This window comes from Argiope bruennichi, chromosome 3 (assembly GCF_947563725.1).
Source record: "Argiope bruennichi chromosome 3, qqArgBrue1.1, whole genome shotgun sequence".
Lineage (NCBI taxonomy): Eukaryota > Metazoa > Arthropoda > Arachnida > Araneae > Araneidae > Argiope > Argiope bruennichi.
The window spans coordinates 79,677,702-79,701,593 of record NC_079153.1 but is presented as its reverse complement, the minus strand read 5'-3'; the positions used below and the strand labels follow the sequence as shown (position 1 = coordinate 79,701,593).

Sequence of the window (23,892 nt, the reverse complement as noted above, 5' to 3'; positions counted from 1 at the left end):
ATCTGAATAAGCATTTAATAAAGAATCGTAAATTGGTAAATATAAAGCACTGTAAACAATTTATTAACGAAGAAATGACAAAAAACAAAAACAAGGTAAATAATTAAAATTCATAAATGCGATTTCTTGGGAAAATATTTTTCTTTATGTTGGTTTTGGTTAACAGAGATGTATAAATGAAGCCTTTTATTGGATGTATAAATATTGATGGCAATGGCAAAACAATTTTTCAATTGAGTAATTAATTGTCGTAAAGATACTACATCGATAGGCACTAAATGACGAAGAAATAAATTGAGGCTATCCAATTTAATTAATAAATTGTTTACAATATTTTTGATGCAAACTGAAGGAAGCAAAATCACGGTTCAAGATTTTTATTAACTACTTCGTATTACCGTTAATGAATGCTTCTAGTTATTATAGTTTGTTGATTTCTTTATTATAGAACAGGGTAATAAATTTAAAAGATATTTTTAATCATTTTTATTTTTTTAAAATTTAATTTAACTTATAAAGTTAATTTAATTGAACTTATAACAATAAAAAGTAACAATTATTTCGCAGCGAAACGTTTCAGAAGGAGCTGAGAATCTTCTGCTTTTACAAAGCAGCTTTATTTTTGAGACGCGAGAGAACATCGTTAGCTAAACAAGTAATCTAACCTTGTGGAACACTTGAATACTAGTCAAGGACCTAAATATTAGTAAACATCTTTACGATGCTGATGTCATCAAAGAGATTCTTTCGGTATCAAATTACTGTTTTGTCAAGTTTTTTTTTTCATAAATAACAAGAAATAAACAAGCATCAAAACTGAAAAGAGCTTAAATGAACGTTAAACAAGCAAAACAATTATATAATTAGCTTGCTTTAATCCGTACCAGTCCGGCATCACATTACTGTAATCAGAAGAGAAACGCTACGTATGTGTAAGGCTATTTATAAAAACAGCAACATGTAAGCTGTTATTAAGATGGATCTGAGCTAAAGGCCTTGACAGTATTCATAAGGCTGAAAGCGGTCATACAGAATGTAACTTTTAAATAAACAGTGATATGTTTGGCCTTTTCAATTCAGGCTTAAATTAATTATTGTTAAATAATCGAAAAATTAAATGTTAATAAGCAATCTATTAAAGACTCATTATACCGTTTGTTAATATTTTATTCGAATTTAATAATTTAGGATACTCTAGAGAACAGTATATATAATATCACAATTTCTAAACTTACAAGTTTAAAAAAACTGAAAATATATTTAATGGATGAATAATTCTCATCATTCATTTTAATCCTATAAAAAATTTGAAAGAATTTTTAATAATCTTTACTTTGTGATTCAACTCTCAGGCTAAATGTAATTCAATATTTGTTAACTGAATATTTGGTAGCTAATTCAAAAAAATAAAAAGAAATCTAAAAGAATTACCGATTTTAAATGACAATTGTTTATCTAAACATCAAAAATTAATAATAATTAAACATATCTAAAAACAGTATATTAAAACTTAGCGATTTATTTTACTTTTGAGAGAAAACTATACTGTTCTACGACTTTAACAATGTTAAAAATGACATAATTTAAATTTTATTCCTCATTGCATTGAAACTAAAAAATCACAGAAGAAATGCTTTAAGAATGTTTCTGAAAAATTTGAATAGTGTACGAATTAAAATCACTAAAAAGTTAATTTGTTGCAAAATTAATGTAATCAAGCAGTGAAATTTTTTTAAGAATCAAATAATTTTGAAAATGCTTTCATTGTGGAGAAGATGTAATTATCTTATTACCGCTTTTCTTATAATGACCTAAGGTTAAGAAAGTAATGATTAAAAAATTAATCATGAGAGACAGAATTTATCATTTTTTCATCAATGACCAATGAAACGACAGTTTTTTAACAATAAAAACATAAAAAAAGAGATCTAAAACAAAATTACCGATTTTAAATAATCGTTTATCCAAACAACAAAATGCTGAAATAATATAATATAATGTTAGGAATGCGTCAAATATGTATTAAGAAGTTATATTAAAACATATTTGTATAAGTATATTGTAAAATCTACAGAACAATTTTTTAAGGGATAAAGAAATCCTTGAATACTATGTAAATATCACTACGGTTGGAAAAGAAATTTCTTTTTTTCCCATTTACAATTTACGAATGCTTCATGAGTATGAAAATATCTTAATCATAGAAATATCGTCTCAAAAAATGAACAATAGGAAAGCAAAGGTAAATAATAACAGTAATAAACATTAAGTAATTGTCAAATTCATTAACATTTATTTTTGAATATTATATTTTTTTAAAAAGTGCAATGATGGTCACATAAAAATGAATATCGAAATGTACATTTAATGTACATTTAAAATCCTCACTTCTCCGTGAGGATTTTTGCCGAAGCAATGTATCATGAATCGAGAAAGAAAATAGAATTTCACTTAGAAGCTGTTGCCAAACGCTAATCCTATTTGATTTGCCAAGTTTTTCAATGATGCCTGTTAATAGAATAGTACAGGACGAACAGAATTTAAAACAAATAAGAAACTTTAATATAGTTTTGTCTCAGTGCAATAGCCCCGAAGGAAGAACTTTATTAATATCTGAACGTTCGCAAACACTGCAGTTTATTGTCCTGTATATTACAAAATAATTCTTTTGTAATTTCAAAAAAAAAACATTCTCTGTTCCTCTACAATACGTCTGTTATTAAAAATATGGTGGCACAGTCATTATTATGCTAAAAGAAAATAATATAATGATAAAAAAATACGGTACATTATTTATAGCTGTTGCTTACTACAAAACACAAAACATTCAACAGCTTCAAAATAAAAATAAAAAATGAGAGATTCAACTATCGCTTAACTACTTCCTTCGTCCATATAACCACACGTTTTTGTTTAACATAAATAAATTAGAGAATTCAGTTGAAATATCTTTCAAATTGTTCATAACCGCCATACCGTGCTATCATAGGGGAACTGTTTCTCCATCAAGTAGCCCGTTGAGAATTCCCAGTCATGAAGTAGGTATTCTCGAACAGAAAGAAAAGGAGATTCCGTCTCACATATTTGGAAGGACGGAATTATCCAATATTTTCTATTCCTTTCGCGAACACGTAAAAAGATATATATATATCTAGTATTTTTAAGATACACTGGAATTTGAGTTTTTTAGTTTCTTTGACACCGGTATTCGAGACATCTTGTCGCTAGTAGTAAAAGACGAAGCAGAACTTCTTTCAAAGAGTTTTCCCATTTATTTATAAGGAGGAGTAATGGAGAGCTGACAATTTAGTTGAAAAGGAGAATCTAATGAGATTCTACACTCCCCCCCCCCCACACACCTTTTTTTAAAAGAGAAAGTTCTGAATGTCTTATCGATAAATGCAGCGGATTTTTGATGGCTGAAAAGCAATTAATTCAGCCTTCATTCTTTACTCAGATAACAACCATTGCAATTCAGCTAAATTTCAGTTTCATTCAAAAAGTAATAAAACACAACTTCTATTGATCTTTCAGGAAACTTCAGTATGTAGAATTTTATTCAACAAATAATCTTATTGATAAGCCACTGTATACTCAAAGGAGTTGATTTCATTTTGTGAAAATGATAAATATTGGAAAATTTTTCTACTGAAAATTCAAATGCATTGCTAATTAAAACATTTTGTAATAATATCATGTAAGGATTTCATATTTATAAAATTACTAGCTTTTACCTGTGACTTCGTACGCGTGGAAATAGATTTTAATTGATAGCCTCAATGGCTTTATCTTTTGTTACTCCTGCGCATGCGGGAATTTTCAACGCCAATTGGGACAACACAAATGTATGAATTTTCTACGCCAGTTGGGGTAACGCAATATAGATTATAAATTTTTAATTTCCTTTATTCTGTTTTATTTTAATTCAAAATTACTTCAGAATGAATCCGAAATGTCGATTCATTAACAATGTTTAATTTTAAATGTATCGAATACTAAGAAAAATAAACAGAATCGTTTGAAATAGTAGTCAAGATCATGTTAAGCCTAATCTCATTGGCATGGGGAAAAAAAAAAGCCTGCAGCTTTACTCATTTGAAGATTTTTGGCTGGAAAGTTAGTTTGTAATTAATAAACAATTAACCACTCAATTAAACGGAATAAATAGTAGCCTATGTCCTATTCCAGACTATAATCTATCTCTCAGCTAAATTTCATCCAATTCTGTTCAACAGTTCTGGCGTGATTGACTAACAAACATCCATCCAAATTTTCACATTTATAATAGTAGTATAGATCATACTCATAATCTGGTTCACTCGCCCCTCCTTTAGAATTAGAAATTTATAGAGTAAAAAAATGAAAAACATTGAGATACTTCAAAAGCATATAATTTGTTTAAAAATAAGTTCAGAGAAAAAAAATCGGTTGGGTAAATTGCCAATTACGCAGATAATCTAATACATATGCAATCATCTCTGCTCTTACAACAAAATAGCTTATCATAAAGTGATAAAAGAATAAAAATAATATTATAGCTATCAACATGGTAATTATTTCAACTTTTGCAATGAGTATATCAATATTTTTATTTTTAATTTTTAAACGAACTGTTTTTGTACTTGATTCATCGTGCTTTTGGTCATCAATTCTTTTACCATTTGTGTTGAGACCCCCGGGGGGTACCTCGAAATGAGGATGAGATGCTTCCGGCATGGTGGTTGGATCTCGCCACCCTGGAGGGTACACTAATAGGTGGGCGATCTGACACACCCCGTCGATGACGGGACGTACTTTCTTCGGGGAGGGTTGTACCGTGGCCGGTGACGGACCTTAGGACTCAACCACAGTTCCCGCCAATGTTGCTGTTGCGGCGGTCCGGTCATTCAGTTTCATGGTTTAAATCCGTGTGCCTTCGTGGTGGGTCGGAGAGTTAGATGGTTGACTTACCTTTTGTGTTGAATGTATACAAACATTATATATATTTTTAAAAAAAATCGCATATAAAATAACACTGAATGAGGTCTCAGTAATATTTTTCGATATCTTTAGTTATCTTCCAGTTTGCTAAATTATTTCGGGAATTCTGCTCTAGTTACTTTATTTCAAGCCATATAATTTCATTTTTTCATGAAAACTTGTGTTTCATTTTCCCATGATTTTTAAGAACATCCATGAGCGGATGACTACAATATTTACATGGTCAAAGTTTCAGAAATGAATACATCTAAGAATAAATGTTCTATTAAACGAAAACTCACAGAAAGAGTGTCATAATTATTAAGAGTGTTTTTTTTTTCTTTCAAAAGTAAGGTGCGAATAAGGTCAAATTGAACTTTGAGGGAATTTCTGCTCAATATAAGTTTGAAGTTCCCTTGTCTCGTTACTTGTGCTTGAAATCGAATATTTAGAAATTTTAATTTATTATCAATATAAGTAGTTTGCCTGAAATAAATATTGCACCAAACTAAAATAAACATTTAATTGCGGATTAAATTTAAGAGAGTTTATTTCAGTATCTTGTGTATAAAAATAATTAAAATTAATTTGAAATGAAACTGCAGTAAATATCTTTAAAAAACAAAATATCTTATAACATTCTAAATGCTCAATTACTTTCAAAACAGTATTGATAATATTGTTCAACAATATTTAGATTACTTCGTACCTCAAAGTGCTATTCATTTCTAAATCAATCAGACAATTTAAAAAAAAAATGGTCAAGCGTATTTTAAAGACTTGGAAAAAGTATCCTAAAAGTAATATTCTGAAATTTAAATGATACTGAATTCTAATTTGAATGCATTCGAGTACATTTACCTCGTAAATCAAATGAAAGTACAAAATTAAGTCGTATTGAAAACGCCACAAGAAAAAAATTTAGACTTTGCTCTTCTTTGAGTTGCAAGCCCTTCAGGTAGCTGCCTACATTGTCTATTAAATAATCCGGACAGGAAATATGAGTAGAATTACATTTTGCTAATCTAGTATACATTACATTCTTCATGTTATAAGATCTCATTTTATTAGCACTTATCAAATGGAAAATTGTTACGATAACTTTGCAAAATATAAAAAATTATGCATCCCATTGTAATGCTTTGGTCCTGATATTTTTTTTATAATGGAATACTATATATATTTGTTTAACTTATTACTATAAATTATTGCCGGCGTCCTTGCGTCCCGGGTTCGAATCCCGGTTCGGACATGGTTGTTCTTCATCTGTGCTCTATCTGTGAGGTGTGTGAATGTGCCCCCCTGTAAAAAGGGGTTGTGCAAGCGAATGTGTGAGTTTCGTCTTCGTATGAGCTAGAAGTCAGACTTCGGCCCTTGGGTGCTCAGGGGTCTTTACCCTCAGAAGCTACTGCACCCCCTTTCCGTGGTAACGCGGACACGACATCATCAACTATAAATTATTATATTTTAGGTCAGAATGATAATAATAAAAATAAATAAAACAATACATTAATAAGAATAAATATCAGAAATAAAGAGAAACTTATTTTCTTCGGTGATACTAATGAAAAAATTGATGTCTTTAGTATGGAAATTTTTTTACAGGAAAATATTTCTTTCAATCTACATTTCATGAATTTTTCTGACAGCTAAAAGAGTCAGAATTTCTATAAAATAATCATAAAGGGGAGTGAAACCTTTTACATGAATGGTGGCACTTTTACATATCATCTGCATCTCAGCAAATGATATAAAAAATATAACTTACTTATTTAATAGAGTCTTAGTATTCTGTGTTATTTAATTCATTAAGATAGTATAAAGTAATCATCTCACCCTACCACCCTCCATCTCGCCGTTTTCCCGCTGTTAGAATCAATGGGTGAAAAGAACAAGAATTCAGCATTAAGTGGCAATTGACAGTTTCTCCGACGAACCGACGCCGTTTGGGGGCCCGGATTCGGGAACAGAATAACATTCTTTTTACTCGAGTTAGAACGAAGAGACAACTGTGTCTGTTTTCCTCGACTATAATTACTATCTATACCAGAACTCATTAAAATGTGTAGTCACAAGGGGTATTCGCTCAGGCTATCTAAAGGGCCATTACCATTTCAAAAGGTCTTGAAAGTTTTAAATTGGCAGATATTTTCACATGAGAAACATTTACATTATAAATGTCTCACGAATAAATATCTTTAGCGGCCGAGAAAGTAGGGTTTTAAATTCCTTTCGGTTAGATTTTTCTGCCGCACCTCGTACAAATATTTAGGGTATTTAACTCGACCGTATAGTTGTTATTTGCTTATGATAATAGATGCAAATCAGAATGTGTTTAAATGCTTTTTCCTGTAGGAATGGATTATATTACTGTTATATTTCAAGGAGAAAATGAAATTGAACTATTTAGGAAAATTTTCAGAACGGTACGAATTATTTTAAATTGCGATACCTGAACTCATCAGAGAGGAAATTTCACATTTACGTAATTTTAGTTTAGATAAAATTCGTGATATGTTTATGTAAGCATTTTTATTTGCGTTTACACTGTGGCTTTTCAGTTTAAACAAATGCAATTTTTATGTCTATAAACAGTGCAGGAGTAGCGTACATATTGAATTTAAATAGATAAATTTGAATTCCAAACAAAACTTGAAGCTGCAAACCATTCTTCACGCGCCTTCTGTTTCTAATATGATTTTTTTTGTTTTTTAATGCAGCGAAAAATAATTATTGTTTTAGACAGGCACTGAAACTAGTTGCGTCTTTGTCAAAAATGTTAGATATAATTTAACTATTACCATTATTTAGATAAAAGACATAGTTATGATTTTTTATTACAAACAACACTACTGGACGTCATAATTCTTTAAGTGATCTAAATACGGTGAAAGAAATGTGGTTTTTAGCAGAACTTTGAAAATGGCTTCCACAAGAAACTCAGCTATTAATAGAAATTTTTAAAGATTACATTTTTAAGGAATTATATCCAGAATTTATAAATTTAAATTAAAAAGACACGAGGAAACTTATTAATAATAATTTTATTATTCTATGCATATTAAAATAAAGCTTCCTAGAGACTAGTTTCAAACTCAAATTTGTTACTGAATTCTCTACTTAATAATGAAATAAATATTTCTGAAAATGATGAAAGTAGAAAATAATTTATTATGTTAATTTCCACTACTATTACATACCATTTTTATTTATTTATTATTATAGCTACTATTATGTACCCTTTCATATAATACACTTTAAAATAATAATTTTAAGCATTTTATACAAATTTCTAGATTCAATAAATAAGTAAAGTTGCAACAGTATAATTTATCTGCCACACGATGAAAACGGATAGAAAAGGGCGAAAAGTGAAACTATAATCGAAATATCGCTTTATAAGATAGCTATCTTCATCGTAAAGAACACGAAAGTGATATCAAATACAGCAGAGATGTTTTTATTAATTTTTTAAAACTCAAATGGTGTTAAAAGGGCAAATGAATCAGATCACTTTAATAATCTAATCAAGCGCTAGAAACAATTTTGATGACTTAATGAATTTACGCGGCTAATTCTTTTAATTCTGCCACGTATTCAAGCGTACTTCTTTCTCATCGTCATTGGTTAAAAAAAAGTATTTATTTTCTGTATTAGCATCGTGATGAAATAATATAATTTACTTTGCAGAACAAATATTGTCTTTACTCTCCTAATGTAACAGACTGCAAGGTTAAATAAAAATTTAACATATTTTATTCAAATTAATAAAAGAAAAGAAGTCTTCTCTATATACAGTTACTCGCAATTGCTTAAGATCAGTTTTGAATCAAATTTCATTAGTTTGTAGAATATAAACAAAGATGATATCAGAAATTCGAAAGTTAGTTTTAGAATTGAGACATTCATTTTACCATTGATTTGCATTTTTAATGCAATTGGCAGAATAAATATGTTGCAAACAGTAAACACGTGTATTTAAAAAAAATCAAGAGGCACTTTTTTTTTTTTACATCACATACGTTTGTACCTTAATCATGTGACAATTGCAACTTTTGAATTTCAAGCAATTATTTAACCTAAAAATATCAGGTAACTTTTACTTTCTTCTTTTCTTTAAAATGAATCGGCTGTTTGCTTCTTTAAGGTTCGCTGATTCTCCCATTTAAGAAGACAGCAATTCCCACTTTTGCAACACCTTAACGGAAGACACCTTAAGAGCGCTTTCCCTTTCCACTTAATTACCTAGCTTCAAACAACAATTCGCAGTTCAAAGCAAAGCGGAAATATTCAGAAGCTCCCGTTAAGGAAAAAATTACTTTCCCAAGAATTCATCATTAGAGCTCCATTCTTTCAACGCAGCAATTTTTAAAATCTAAATATGTTTACGCATTTTATTTATGTCCTCTACTTCTAATCTCATTGAGCATCGACTGAAGAAAGAAAAAAACAAAATATACTGAAGCGGAACGTCGAAATGTGCCACCGCAATGTAAATGAAAAGCCATTCTGAAGTTCCTGCGAAAACTCAGAAAAATAACCACCCCAGTAGCTGACGCACACTGAAAACGGAAAAATTCGTACGCCGGTCGCGCTTATCGCGTTTTATGTGTTGAATGAGGAGATCATGTAGGCACATACTCACAAGGGATAGAAAAAAATAAAAATAGAACTCTTAACTTCAAAAGGAACTTATCTGAGTGAGAGTTGTCGATTAAAGTAGGGAGTATGATGGGTCGTGAAATCCCACTGGCGGTTTCCGCAGCACAGAGCAAAGGTACCGAGATATTTGAAAAATATATTTATTTTTCTTAAAAAACTCTAAACTGGTTTTACGTGTTCAACAGAGAATAAACTATCCCAATTCTCTACTAAAAAGCATATATTAAAAATTTTAATGTAACAGATAAATATATGACTTGGTGTGAAAAGTAATGGTTTTCAGGCTCTGAACATCGAGATCCTTCAGATATAGAAGTCATTGTTTAATTCTTCTCTTAGAATTGAAAATTTTTGTCGTTAATTCTTGTTCATTTAACTGTTAGATGTTTACATAGAACAACTACAGTTCTGACAGTTGAATTTTCATTTTAAATGCTATATTGTATGTTCTTATTTTTATATTAACATGTTAATTTTTTGTGTTATATATGTCAGCATGTTATTGATATTAGTGGATATTTTTTTAAATTTTAATCACCCCCAAATGAGAGGGGTAAAAAGAGATTACGGAAAATGTTAAGAAAAGCGACAAAATGTAAATACATTACCAATCTCCTGTACTATAAATTCATATTCATAATGTATATTAAATTCAAATAATAGCAATAAATCAACTCAAAGTTAGTAAAGTTTGCAGCAATAAAAAATAAACGTTTTTTTGCAATATGTGATTTAACAACTAACAAAATAGGACAATGTGTTTTAATAATTGATAATAGTGTAATTTAATCCCTAACGTATGTTTTCTTTTGAGTATCAAATTGTTAACACTGATATTGTTCTCTAATAGAGAAGTTCGAAGCTCATGCTCGGAAAATCTCTGATTGAAGTCTTGTTCCAAATAAGTAAATAAATAAATAAAATCACGAGATGCGTAGGATTAAACTGAGAGAACAAAAAAATTCTGTCAAAATGAGATCACTAATGAAATAAATTCAATATTTCAAAAACTTTTGAACTTTATAAGGAAATTCATATTAAATTCATCACTATTATTCATTTTCATATTGTAATATTTCATGAAATCATTTTCGAACTGCGTAATTAAGTTCACTGCATCAGTCCTTTCGTTAAGCAGATTCTTAGAATAGAAAATAAAGCCTTTCTATTGAATAAAAAAAACTCCTGATGTTTGATAAGAAACTATGATCCCTGTCGGCTGACATCATTTTGAATAATTTAAAAAGAAAAACTAATGCTTAAGATGATATTAATTTTCAAGTCTAATGCATTTTAATACTTCCAATTATCGCAATTAAGATTTCTGAAGCAAATTCTAATTTGAAAAAGTAATTTTTTAAAAAAAATATTTCATCATATAATATATGCTAAAGAAAAAAAAAATCAGTTGCATTAAAATTGTTTGAAACCCGCATTAATTCATTGATTTTACTGTACGAATTCATTAAAGGTGCTGTGTTTCTAATGGAAATGTTTTCTATGCTTCTAAAGACAAACTATAGCAGTATAATTTTGAAAGATTAAAAACTTTAATAAAACATTTTCTAACATAGATAAAAGTATGGGAATAAAATTCCAAGTCCCACCACTATGTGCATAAAATAAGTTAGTGATTTTGAAAGTTTAGGATAAGCTAGTATTTATTCAGTCTTTCATTGATTTTAGAAATGAATAAAAAATACCAGAAAACAGGAAACAGTACTTCGCGATTAATTTCTAAATATTTCAAAATTTATTTGTTGAATTAATATAATATATAAAAATGAATCTAATCACATTAATAATTCATTAAAAGAGAAATAAATAACATGCGAAAAGAAAATTAACACTTGAAATGAGTTTCAAATAAATGATTTAAAGAGAAAAAGATTAATTCCTGTTGTTCCAAAACTGAATAACAAAAATAAATAAATGATCGGTCAAAATATAAATTGAAAAAAAATGATTAAATATTTTCATTTTAAATTATTAGAATGAAAGACAATAAATAATTTTAAATTGTCTAGCCAAAGAAAAATTCTGGAATTTATCCGTTTTTTTTTTAAATTCGTTTTTGTTCTGTTTGGGAAAATAAGTTCCATTAACAGCTGTTCCTTTAAAGTAGGTCAAGCTACATTAGATTAAAATGTTATTAAGCTAATCGATTCAAGTTTTGGATAGTTCAAATAGATCGATTAATACACCAAATGCAATAAAGGATGGAATCGGATATCACATTTGGTTAAGAAGTTCATTTACAAACATCTTCGTACTTGAAATCGATAAAAATTCTTTTCGAGCTTAGCAAAACAAATCACGCGACGAATTTTTATACAGAGAAAAATCTACTATTTTAAGCCTAAAGAAATAAACAATACGTCGTTAGAATTTAATGCCAGCAATTATACTTTAAAAATTGCATATTTCTTAATAATGTGTTTCTTTGAGCAAAATTTGTGACAAATTGAAATTTTGTAGATGGTATTTCTTTGTCCGTATTGCAGCACAATTCACAATTTTCAACTTGTAAAACCCCTAACTAAATATGTAAAAAATATTTCCACCGCAATCGCAAGATTATAATTGATTTTTTGAATTGACACAATAGTTACCTTTTCTAAACAAATCATGACAACAGGGAACTCCTAAACGCCTTATTTCCATTTTTTTTCTCTAGAAAGTGGTCATGCTAGATTAGTACGCTATGCATGTGTATTTTTATATTTAAAATTACAAGCAGCTTACATTTTTTGTAATTAACAATTTTTTTTTAAATTCGCGTGTTGGAACTGGATATATTACTTCCTTCCTCAGTGGCACGACAGCCCTTGGTCTTCTCAAGAATTTTCTTCAAAGCCTATCTTTTATTGGCCACGGTCTTCCAGTTAATCACTCTTAAAGTGGCGATGTCCCCTTCCAGGCAATCAACCCATATTAGGTTTTGTCGGCCCCTAGTTCTTGTTCCAGTGGGCTTGACCAGGAATATTTTCTGCGTTGTACGCTCCCTATTCATTCTAATAATGTGGTGAGCCCATTTAATCTTTTGGATTTTTATGTATTTCACGACGTCGAATTCCTTGTAGACACGATAAAGTTCTAAATTTGAGCATCTGTGCCAAACGCCATCAACTTGTATTCCACTAAAAATAGCTCTTAGTATTTGCCGCTCAAAGTTACCAAGGGCATTGTTATCTTTTTGTGCCATTGTCCAGGTTTCTGAAGAGTATGTGAGTATAGATCTGATTAGACATTTATAAACTAATAACTTTGTTCTTCTTTTAATTAATTTTGATTTTAAATATTTCTTTAATCCGTGAAAGCACCTATTGGTAGCTTTAATTCTCCTATATACTTCAGGTGTGATATTTTTTATTAATGTTAATCTCAGAGTTCAGATATATAAAGCTATCAACTTTCCCAAATTTATAAGTACCTATTTGCAGGTGAGTCTATTACCCTTGTTCATTGCATATTACTTCCATTGGATTTAAATTTTAATAGGCTTTTGCAAAACATTTCAATTCTTGCATCTCTTGTATGACATATTTAAACCAACTTTTCCTCATTCACAACAAGATTTCTTGTTACATTTCTATGCATATTTTTCGTAGTCGAGAGAGTATTTACTGAGAGTATTAGGATTTTTAAACAGTATTATAACAGTATTTACCGCTCTTTTTGTTGTCCAGAGCATACTACCAATGCAAGTGGTCCCGAGATTTACATTCTCGCCTCTTGTTAATACAATTCTTCCTTTAATTACTTGAAAAATTTAGAAAAAAGTTGCAATACTGTAATATTTTTTATATCCTATCTATACTGAGTGGGATAATAAAGTGTTTCAAATGATATTACCAAAAAATCCCTGAAAAATCTACAAAAAAATTGATGACAGCTGCAATCAATCAAAATAACAATATTCTTGACATTATATACAGAAAGAAATATTTTTTTAAAAAAATTATTGAACTTAAAATGTCAATAACTGTGTAAGAAAATACAAAATATAGGAAGAAGAGAATATGTTGTAAAAAAATAAGTGACTTAAACAGGTAATAGCTTTTAAGAAAAAAATCACTTACGATGTAAGAGTATTCTTCAACATGGTTTGTTTTTAATTCGTTAATAAAATGTCCTCTTTCAGTGGACCAATGAAATCATGTTATTTTAGCTTAAAGCACGTTGGATTCAAGACGTTTGCAATTGTTTCGTTTCTTTTCTTTTTGCTCCACCGTTTAACTTTTAAAATCATTTATTTCATGCGGGTGGGAATGTTAATAAACGATGAAAATATAAATAAATTTCCAAATTTCGATTTTATAAGTAAATATTACTTTTAAAACTATTATTTTTCCAAATATTAAATTAGGTAAGAAAAGACACCCAAAAAAATTTTATTTTTCCATCTCTAAATATTAAACAAATACTATTTAATTCCAAGTTAGATGCAAAAAAATTGGATTTAATTTTTATATGAAAAAACTGGGCAGAAAATTATCAAATGAGAGATTATATTGGGAAAAGTGTTATGCATAAATATTTAAGTTCTTATATTTTTAAAAAAAGAAATCAGAAATAAAATATTCCTTCTTTCCTTACTGGTAGGATTTCTGAATGCCCCTTTGAATATTTTATATTTTACGATTTTAGAGTAAAGATTTCTAAATTTGGCTTCCAGTGGTTTTATTGGATGATTTCATGCAATATTTAAATTTAAAATCTGTACGATATTATTTTGCTAACTGCGCTTCAAGTTTCTAAGATAAGAAAAAAAAATTCAATAATCGATCAATTAGAATATAAAAAATTAAGAAAATTTAAATATATTTTAAAAAGAATAACAGATGTATTCTCATGGACTAAAGCTCATGAAAATATTTCTAGAAGAAAAAACTGTATTAAAAACTTACAGCTATAAGTTGGAAAAGGAATTTCCGTAACAAAAAGGGAAAAGAAAGACATTAATGAAATAAATATATGGTCATTAATCAATTAAGTTTTGATTGATTAATGCCCATATATTTCTTTTGCTGCAGTGCCTCCAAATGTTTGTATGGAGACATTTCAGCAAAAAATAATGAACGGAATTAAACCGAATTTCATGCATAGATTTTGGAAAGCGGGAAAAAAAAATGAATAAAGGATAAAACATTGACAAAAAGACATTTAGGAGAGATTTTTGTAGTGTAAGAATGGAAATGAGTCACAATGAACACACTGATTTACAATGAAAACATTGATGACTATTAAGCAAAATTTTATCACTATTCGAGTGATAAAAAAATGAACGTGCAGAAATGAATGACATACAGTTTGAAATTCACAAAAAATAGAATAACAACCTTTTAATAATCAGCATTAGCGCTCCCTGGTTTACGTACAATTTTTTTTCTCTGGATACAAGATACTAGCAATAGCAATTTCAAAAAGTTTTTTTTTAAATTTATTTTCTTTTGCGTTCTAAAATCTGTATATAAAATTTGATTTCATTCCATTCATTAGTTTGATCTGCAGAGTTCCCAAACCGAGAAAGTTATATTATGACCATCTTGCCTTTGTTTAAGTGAAGCGCTATTTAAACAAAAATTTCTTTCTAAAAACAAAAATAATAACATAATTTATCACCTGCATTTTATCAGATGAAGTGAAAAGATTAAACAAGTATTAAGAGGAACAATTTAAATTTTTTTCATAAATATTGAGCATTTCATAAATAATATGACACTGATTTCTTAAATATTTTTTTTTAAATTTTTAATTTTAATAATTCCTAAAAAAATATTAAAATAACGAATTTTTAGAAATTAAATAAGAAAAAATAATATTACATGCTCCAACATCAGAAGATTGCAAAAATAGACTATATTTTTCTCCATTAAAAATTTAAAACTTTAATAATTTTGAGACGTGATTTATTGCAATAGAGTAAATTTATTTCTTGGCATTTCTTACAATTATTCTTTTGAAAATAACTGATATTAAAAGATTCAAATTAAGTGGGGCTTGCATTTCAGTAATCAGATCGAATATTTTTGGAATTAAACTTTTTAATGCTAAGAACGCAATGATATGTTAGTAACATTCAGAGATACTTCAAATTGTAACAAAATTTTCTTATTGATGAAATGAGCATTCTATAATGCAAATATTTGTTGTACTCCATAGATTATCGATATGAAATATCAAAAAATTTCATCTTCTATTTCAAGCCTTGAAATTTTTATAAAAATAGTATCACCATGTAAAATTGAATAGTTAGTTTCAAACAAAAGTAGCGAAAAGGAAAAAACAAAAAATTAAAAAGGAAAGTAAATAGAGATCAAACAGAAAAAATGAAATAAAAGAAAGAGCAGAGTAAACAGTGTTAAAAATTAACAAAAAAAAAAAAGAAAGAAAGAAAGAAAGGAAGAAAGAAGCAGGGATAAAACCTAATGGAACAAATTTTATTCAGCATAAAGCTGACAAACTTCCATTGCCTGTCTAGCATTTGTCAAATGGAGAATTTTAAAAATCAATTTTTACAAAGAGAAAACAAATTCTGTACACACTGTTTCTTACTATTAGTACTTGATGTTATTTTGTTTTTCTTTCGAAAAACATACTGTCATGAAGGATCATTTCTTCTTCTCCAATAAAATATTGCATGTTTTTATCACAAGTTTTTTCTAATACTTTTCAGTCGAAATCGATACTTCTGTCAATGCAGCATTGACATTTCACTCAAGAAGCTTATTCCGATAGCTGGAGTTAGGACCTCTCATCTGTTGTTGTCCTTTCTATTGCTGCAGGCAACTCGGAGAAATCCTAATAGAAGTTCATGTATCGATTTCATGAGAGATTTGAATTTTGTGCGCGAAGATATTCATCGTTCGAAACTGGTATAATCGATTCCACATTTTACCCTGAAGCCATGCTGACATCCAATATTGGCCTAGTGGCACATCTCATTTAAGGAGATATGTATTACTAAGGGCGCTTGATATCGTGGGGAGAAGTAATGAGTTTATTGCGTTACCAGAGCCGCACTGCCATGCCGAAAGCCATTTTCACACACATAATGGAAAATTATTATTATTAGGCAAATGAACAGCCTGTTTTAATATGGGGCTTCATCTGTCTGGGATTTGATCCTGGCTACGTCTGGTGGAATAATTTCAGAAAATCAATTAAAACCAAAAGGAAATCCAACGTTTCTCTCAGTTTTAATTGGAAACATTCATCAAAGAGTTCAAATTTCTGTAATTAGAATAAATAACGAAATATGAAGTTGATAAATACTTTATGCTATGTCTTATCCATATATCATAGTATAAAGTTAATTCAATCTTTAAGGTTTTCAAGATTCAAAATGTAAATATTAACTTTTTATCTCAATTTCTTAATATAAATTCCAAAAACCAGGAAGAACAATTATTTGAAATTTTCAATCTCAAGGAATTCAAGCACTTTTTTTTTTTAAATAAATATGCATTAAATATTCTACGAATAATACGAGAACAATATGCAGCAGTTTTATTAATATGCATTTAATTTTGAAATCTCTTTTTCAGATATATAACTAAATACATCTATGAAAAACATGAAATACAAAATAGGGTGCTTAGATTATTATCAGTGCTCCACAGCATATTGAAACATTCTGCTATTCATAGGGATATCGATATTGAAACTATAGGTGGCATGTCCCAAAGATTTCAAAAAAAGTTTTAATAGAGTAATGATTTACTCGAACATCTTGATATTTTATTTAACTTTGTTTTCCTTAAAAGTAAGGGGAAACATAGATATCCTTTCAACGCAATAATGCTGCTCTACCCTTCAAAATTAGTAAAAGAAAAAAAAATTCTTACTTCAAATGCAAGTTGAATAGCCTGTTGTATCTTTATGCTTCCCATGTTGTTACTGATTTTCTATCTAACTACATATGCAAATCCTCCCACAAAATTTATTTAAATCAACCAAAAGTTAAAACTGAAGACCTATTCTTTATATAACTTTTACTCCATTTATGACTAATGCCCAATTTATTTAGGTAAAATAAGAAATAATACATATATTTGACACTAAGACTCGATGTGGTAATGAAAATTCGTATATTTTCTAAACAAATATTTAATTACTATAAATACAAATAATTGCAATGATAATCTCGTTTTTTCTAAGCAATAAAGAGAGGACTTTGAAAATGGTCACGCAATTTAAGCGACAATTGAAATTACGCTAAGAATTTTAAATTGTAGGTACTTGATATGTAAAATGTTTCAACTATAGATACTGATATTATTATTAGGCAAATGGACAGTGTAATAATAATGCTAGCATTTTTCAATGATCAAGAAATTAATTAAACTTTAGTTCAGTACCTTTTATGTTCAGTAATTTTATGTCTTTATATGCATTTTAATTTCTAGTATGTGATAAACAATTGAATTTAACTTAATTCATTGTAAGAAAAAAAACACTAGAAAAACAGTTTTAGTAAAAATTAATTATAGTAAAAGCAAGCATTCTTCTTAACAAATTCAGAGCAAAAGTGAATTAGAATCCCATTTTCAGAAAATTACCTCATACTTAGCATTCTAATAAGGAGTAGTGGAACACATGTTATTCTAAACAGCATATGGCTTCTAATAATTATTCTAGATAAGTGTAAGGAATCTTAAAATGTGTTTCGTCCCGAATAAATAAATATTAAAATTTAATGAATGCAAATTGAATTACATATCATATGTATCGAACGAACGCTGCGAAATGCAAAAATATTTTGTGAATCCTATCTTCACAAAGAATGATTTTATTTTCAAAACAAATCTATTGTGCAGGAATAATAATACAATATAGAAATTTTCGTTCGGAATAGAAAGTTATTAAAGTTATTCTTAGTTAATAATCAGGACTCAAACGTGGCTCTCAAGAAACAACTGTTATTAAGTATTTATAATTCAAAACACCCTTTTCGTGACAAGAGTTTGTATTATAGATTTAGTTTTGTTGTATTCTCTGTTCAGTTCATATTGATTTACCAAATAACTGTTTCCAGTTTGCTCTTTGTTAAAATAATCAACTGAAAATTGCACTAGAACGCAAACTTTTCGAAGTTTGTTCCCAATTGATCCTTTCTTAGTTATTTTTGCAGCATATCTCAAGCTTAGAAAACTAATTAGAGTAACACGCTTACGTTTCTCAAAGATTTCTGTAGTTTGACACGTAATATATTTCTTCAAAAAGTAAATAATTATACTAAATCCATATTTTTCTACCATACATTTTTTCCTCTTTTGTTTGGTCTTTACTTTTTTTAAAGAAACAAAAATGCGTTTTTATTTTCTAACTAATTTAGAGTTCATAGAAATTTTTTAATTTGACGTGAAAATGAAGCTAAAAATAAATAGAAGAAATTATACATAATATAATGTACATATGAAAGACATTTTCAAAGACTTAAATAATTATAAAAAAACTGATTCTATGCATTTGCAGCTACATTATCAATCAGTACTGATAATAAAGAAGAACGATCAATGCCTATGATGTGGGGTTTTTGAGAAGCTCCTAGGCTCGATGGCCTTTCATCTTCTATTCGACTAATATGATGGATGAGTGCCAGACAATATATGTTGAACGCAATTTTAAAGCTTGTATTATTATTATTTAATAGTCATATTTAATTAGAAGAAGAACAATCGTTTGTGCGTATGCGTTTTAACCTTCCATAAGACAAACCTTTTTTTTAATCTACAGCTGTCAAATTTGGCACATATATTCCTTGGAAGCTGGAAATGTGCATCTCAGAGCAATGTTTTTAATTTATTAGAATTTTAATTAATTAAAAATTAAGCGAAATGCCAGCATTATTTTACGATAACTTCTAAGAATGTTATAGCATAAAAATGAATTTTATTCTGTTTCAAAATTTTAAAAGTTGTCTTTTTAATTATACCAGTTTAATCATCGTACGAATACCTGCAAAATTTTTGCAATTTTTTTTTAAATATGCCTAATTTTCAACAATTGATTACATTGTTGTCTAAAGTTCAAATCGTTTTCATTTTTCATCAGCTATCTGATCGCACGTTTTTTTTTCTAAACTGAAACTCAAATAAGAAGGATTCTGTTTAATATCTATGTAATTTACGTGACGTATTAAAAAAGTGGAGTAATAGTATCGTGAAATATAGTAACAGATGAATCGGATGTTTATATTTTTAACAGCATTATGATGTTATGGGATTGTATCAATTAAAAAAGTTCATGCACACAATATACAAAGTAAGACTAACACAACTTTAATTTCAATCAATTTGGCTGAATCTTAGATATGAAGTATTATCTAAACGATTTTGCTGAAAACAAATATAACCAATATTCCTGGTGAATCCGCTGATCGCTTCTGGCAATTAATAAATACATCGATTAACGAATACAGACAGCACAGAAAAGTAATCTATTCTTAGCGTAGCAACCAAAGATTTTTCATTTATATAGATTTATTTAATTTTAATTTTATGTATATACTTAATTTATTTAATATATCATAATTTCAACAGAAATAAATAAATATTTTAATAATAAACAATTAAAGCAAAATGATGTATGTATTTATTTTAAAGACCTATCAAAAAGTAATTTGTAAACAAGCAAACAAAAATAATTTGTAAAATCTTTCCTCATTAGAACATTGTATAAAATTATAAAAATGAACATTATTATTTAATAATGATTAGCCAATTTAAAATCTCATAAAATTATGTCCAATTTCAAAGGAAGAACTATTTTGAAATTCAATGTGATATTTCCATAGAGTTTGTCTCATTTGAAAATTTTACTTCCAGAACATTAAATATAAAATTTTAAAGTAAATTCCTTTAAAATTATTAAAAGTAAAATAATTTTTATGAACAAATTATGAAGTACTATCGATATTTTGATTAGCGTTATTAAAAATGTTTTAAATTTAATGTAAAATGCACATAAAAAAATCGATCAACCGACAGACTCGCATCGTTCCAAATTAATCGCAACATGCTTAATATTCCAACTGAAACAAATACAACGATTTTATATATTTATCTCCATATAACGCTATCGCAAATAACCTCTCATTTTCAGTGACAGAAAGAATTTTGAAATTTATAAAGAGTAATCAGAAGCGGAAGTCGAAAGATAAACTCATTGATTTCGAAGGTCGGCTGCGCGATTTCTTTCATGATAACATCATCAAAGCTTAAATGACGAATCATCAAATCCCATAATCTGCACGAAAATAAACATTTTTTTAAAGGAAAAAAGGTCAGACAAAAATTGGCCTTTCAGCATAATTTGAATTCAGCACGATTGGAAGTATTCTGTTTTTTCTATAAATATATTACTAAAAAATAACACACACCGGAAAGCGAAGAACGGTTTACAAAAATAATTAATTACCATGCTTTCGAAAATAATAAGCAACATTAAAAAAATTCATTATTTTCAAATAAATGGAATGGTATGTGAGTTTATGTGACTTCAATAGCAAAGTTCGAATTGGATAAGATTATTATAGTTGAGATTCAAGAAATAAAAATTAATATCATAAAAAGTGTAATATATGTTAATTTAATTTTCAATTAATAACACAACATTTAATTAATTTTTTTTTACTTCATGACATTTAATAGATTCGTTAACTTTTTTTCTCTATTCACTGAAATTTCTTCCATTTGAGGCACATTTGGTATTCAGGAAAAGGAAAAGAAAATATTCAAAATGTAAATGATTTATAAGGAAAAATATCCTTATAAATTCTTAAAAAGTTTCTTGCTTTAGACTTTGAATAATAGAAAAAACACAGTATTGCAGCTAAACGATTAATTTCTTTTCGGAAGTACAATTTTTATGGAATAATAAATGATATAAAATTAATTTAAAAATCAAATTAACATGTTGATTCGCAATCTTCAAACAGGAAAATATAGTTGTTAAAATTAATTTTTTCTATAAGCTGTAATGAAATTTCTAAATTTGATATCATAATTAAATTTATAGTAATATCCCCCCCCCTTTAGAACAATATTAGGGGAATGTTAAACACAATAGTAACATTCCTAACAGACAGGACAGATATGTTTATAGAAAAAACAAAAACACACAATAACTTAGTATATGAGAAGTTACAGAGAAAAAGAGAGTTAGAGCTAGTCCATTGTGCTAGAAAAAGTTGCAAAAGTTCACGAAAACTTTTTAAACAAGAGACATATGCAAAAGTTTAATACCATATAATAACACATTTCTGTTGGATTTTAAAAATGCTAAAATCGAAATATATATAATAAAGATGTATCTAACTTTTAATTTCTCTATAAAAACCACATTGTGTGGTTTTTTTTAACTTAGCATTAATAATTAAATGAAATTTAATTAAATAAAGTTTTGTGATTATATTCGATTAATATTTTGGGATGTTCGCATTTCAGAAAACATGGAAATGATTTTTTAAGCAAATAGAGCCATATACATAGTTTAGATTCAAATTTTAACTTAATGTCTAAAAACACCAATTTTCCTAGTAATTACATTTGAAGAATATAAAACTTTCGGAAAACACGACAAAAAGTTTTTGAAATAAGTATCGCAAATCATTTTCAACAAACAGTCGCACATAATTCGTAACAGGCTCGATCCGCAGTTGTTGCATGTAATTAAAAAAAAAAAAAAAAAAAAAAAAAAAAAAACTCCCATAATGTAATTTATAAATTTGATTTAATAACGAAAATTAATATGGATTTATAATAATAAACGATAAAAACACACGAAATTTAAAATTTATAAAATTTAATGGAAACTATAAAACAGATAGGCTAACATAAACAGCTAAACTAGAAATATGCTAGAAACAGCTAAACATAAAAAATTTTCAACCTTATTAAAGCACACTCAATTTATTACATAATATTTTGAGAAACTATGCAGCCAATCAAAATGTTAAGAATTTTTCATTCCCTTTAATTTCGTCTTAATATTGCTTTCAGATTTTATTCAAAATAGCATTCATAAACATTACTGAAAGCCTGAACTGTGAAAGTACCGCAAAAATTTTCTATATAAGTTGACCTATCATACATCGAAAAACCTTCACTACAAATAATAAAAACACAAAAACGGTTATCATTTAAATTTTTAAAGAGAATATGCAGCTACTTAAGTTAAAAGTAGTTGATAACTTCTGTACGATATAGTTAAATTATTCCAAATATTGTTAAATAATGGGAAACTGTGTGGCTTTTATAATTAATACTGGAATCTGTCCTAGAAATTTTTGGAAAGTGTCTCTAAAAATTTTGAAGCTGACCTAATCTGCGAAAAGGGGGCATTTGAACTATATAGTCGGTTATAAAAGCTAATTTCTTTACAATATATCTATAGCATGACTTTTAATTAAAATTTAGTATTAATGATGATCACTGAGTGATCACATTATTATTAAGATACATATTGCATTAAAATTATATTGTTGAGGAACAAATGTGACAATTCTCATGGCCCTTGATGTGAAACAATAAATCATGATGTTAATTAGGTTATGGTGTATTTTGAGATTCGGACTGGTCACTCACCCTCCGCTGGGCACCGGGGCCGCCGCCGACTCCTCTCCCGTCACGTGCCGCTCCACCAACAAGAGTGCGGCCACCAAGGGCAGCACGTGCACCATCAGGCGGTTCAGCTCCATTACCCCGGCCGTGATGCTGGCTGGTGTTCGACTGACTCTACAGTGCTCTCCCGCTAGCCAGCCTCACACTCTCATCTCCCCCACGCTCTCTCGCACCCTCTCCTGACGTCATATCGCAAGGAGCCGAGATTCCTTTTCGGCAAACAAAACTTTTTTCTTCATCTTCTCCCCCCGTTATTCTCATTGAGTTTCTTTTCTTTCTTTTTTTTTTCTTTTCCCCCACTTCCAACAACACGAAAGTGCCGTTGTCCGAACTGTTCTTTGATATGGCAAATGAAGAAAACGACACTGCGTCTTTTTTTCGGTAATCCCCTCCGATACTGGATATAGGGTTAGAGTCAGTGAACGCGTTTAGTGCGAGCTATACACAGCGGGAAGAAATGGAAGTAAGGAAAAAAATGGTAATGATAAAAAAAAAAAGTTATGACAAAGTTTTCATGCGGAACACTAGAATTTGATCCATCCTGTGCTACCAGTAATCGAAAGAAATGTTGCTGGGTAAGAAAATTTCTGATTAAGTTTCGAATAAAGAAAATTTGCAAAAGATGCTGACTTGATTTAGATTT

The 23,892-nt window shown here is 28.6% G+C and overlaps 1 protein-coding gene across 1 annotated transcript in view; it reads right to left on the bottom strand.

Annotated features, from left to right (window-relative positions):
- The window catches only part of LOC129962517 (fibrillin-2-like), a 286,239-nt gene extending 262,849 nt beyond the window's left edge, over positions 1–23,390 (bottom strand). Inside the window, exon 1 of the mRNA XM_056076268.1 lies at positions 23,214–23,390. Within this exon, the coding sequence (XP_055932243.1) occupies positions 23,214–23,326 (113 nt within the window). The 5' untranslated portion in view covers positions 23,327–23,390. The remainder of the gene's footprint in view (positions 1–23,213) is intronic.
- Positions 23,391–23,892: the final 502 nt, after the last annotated feature.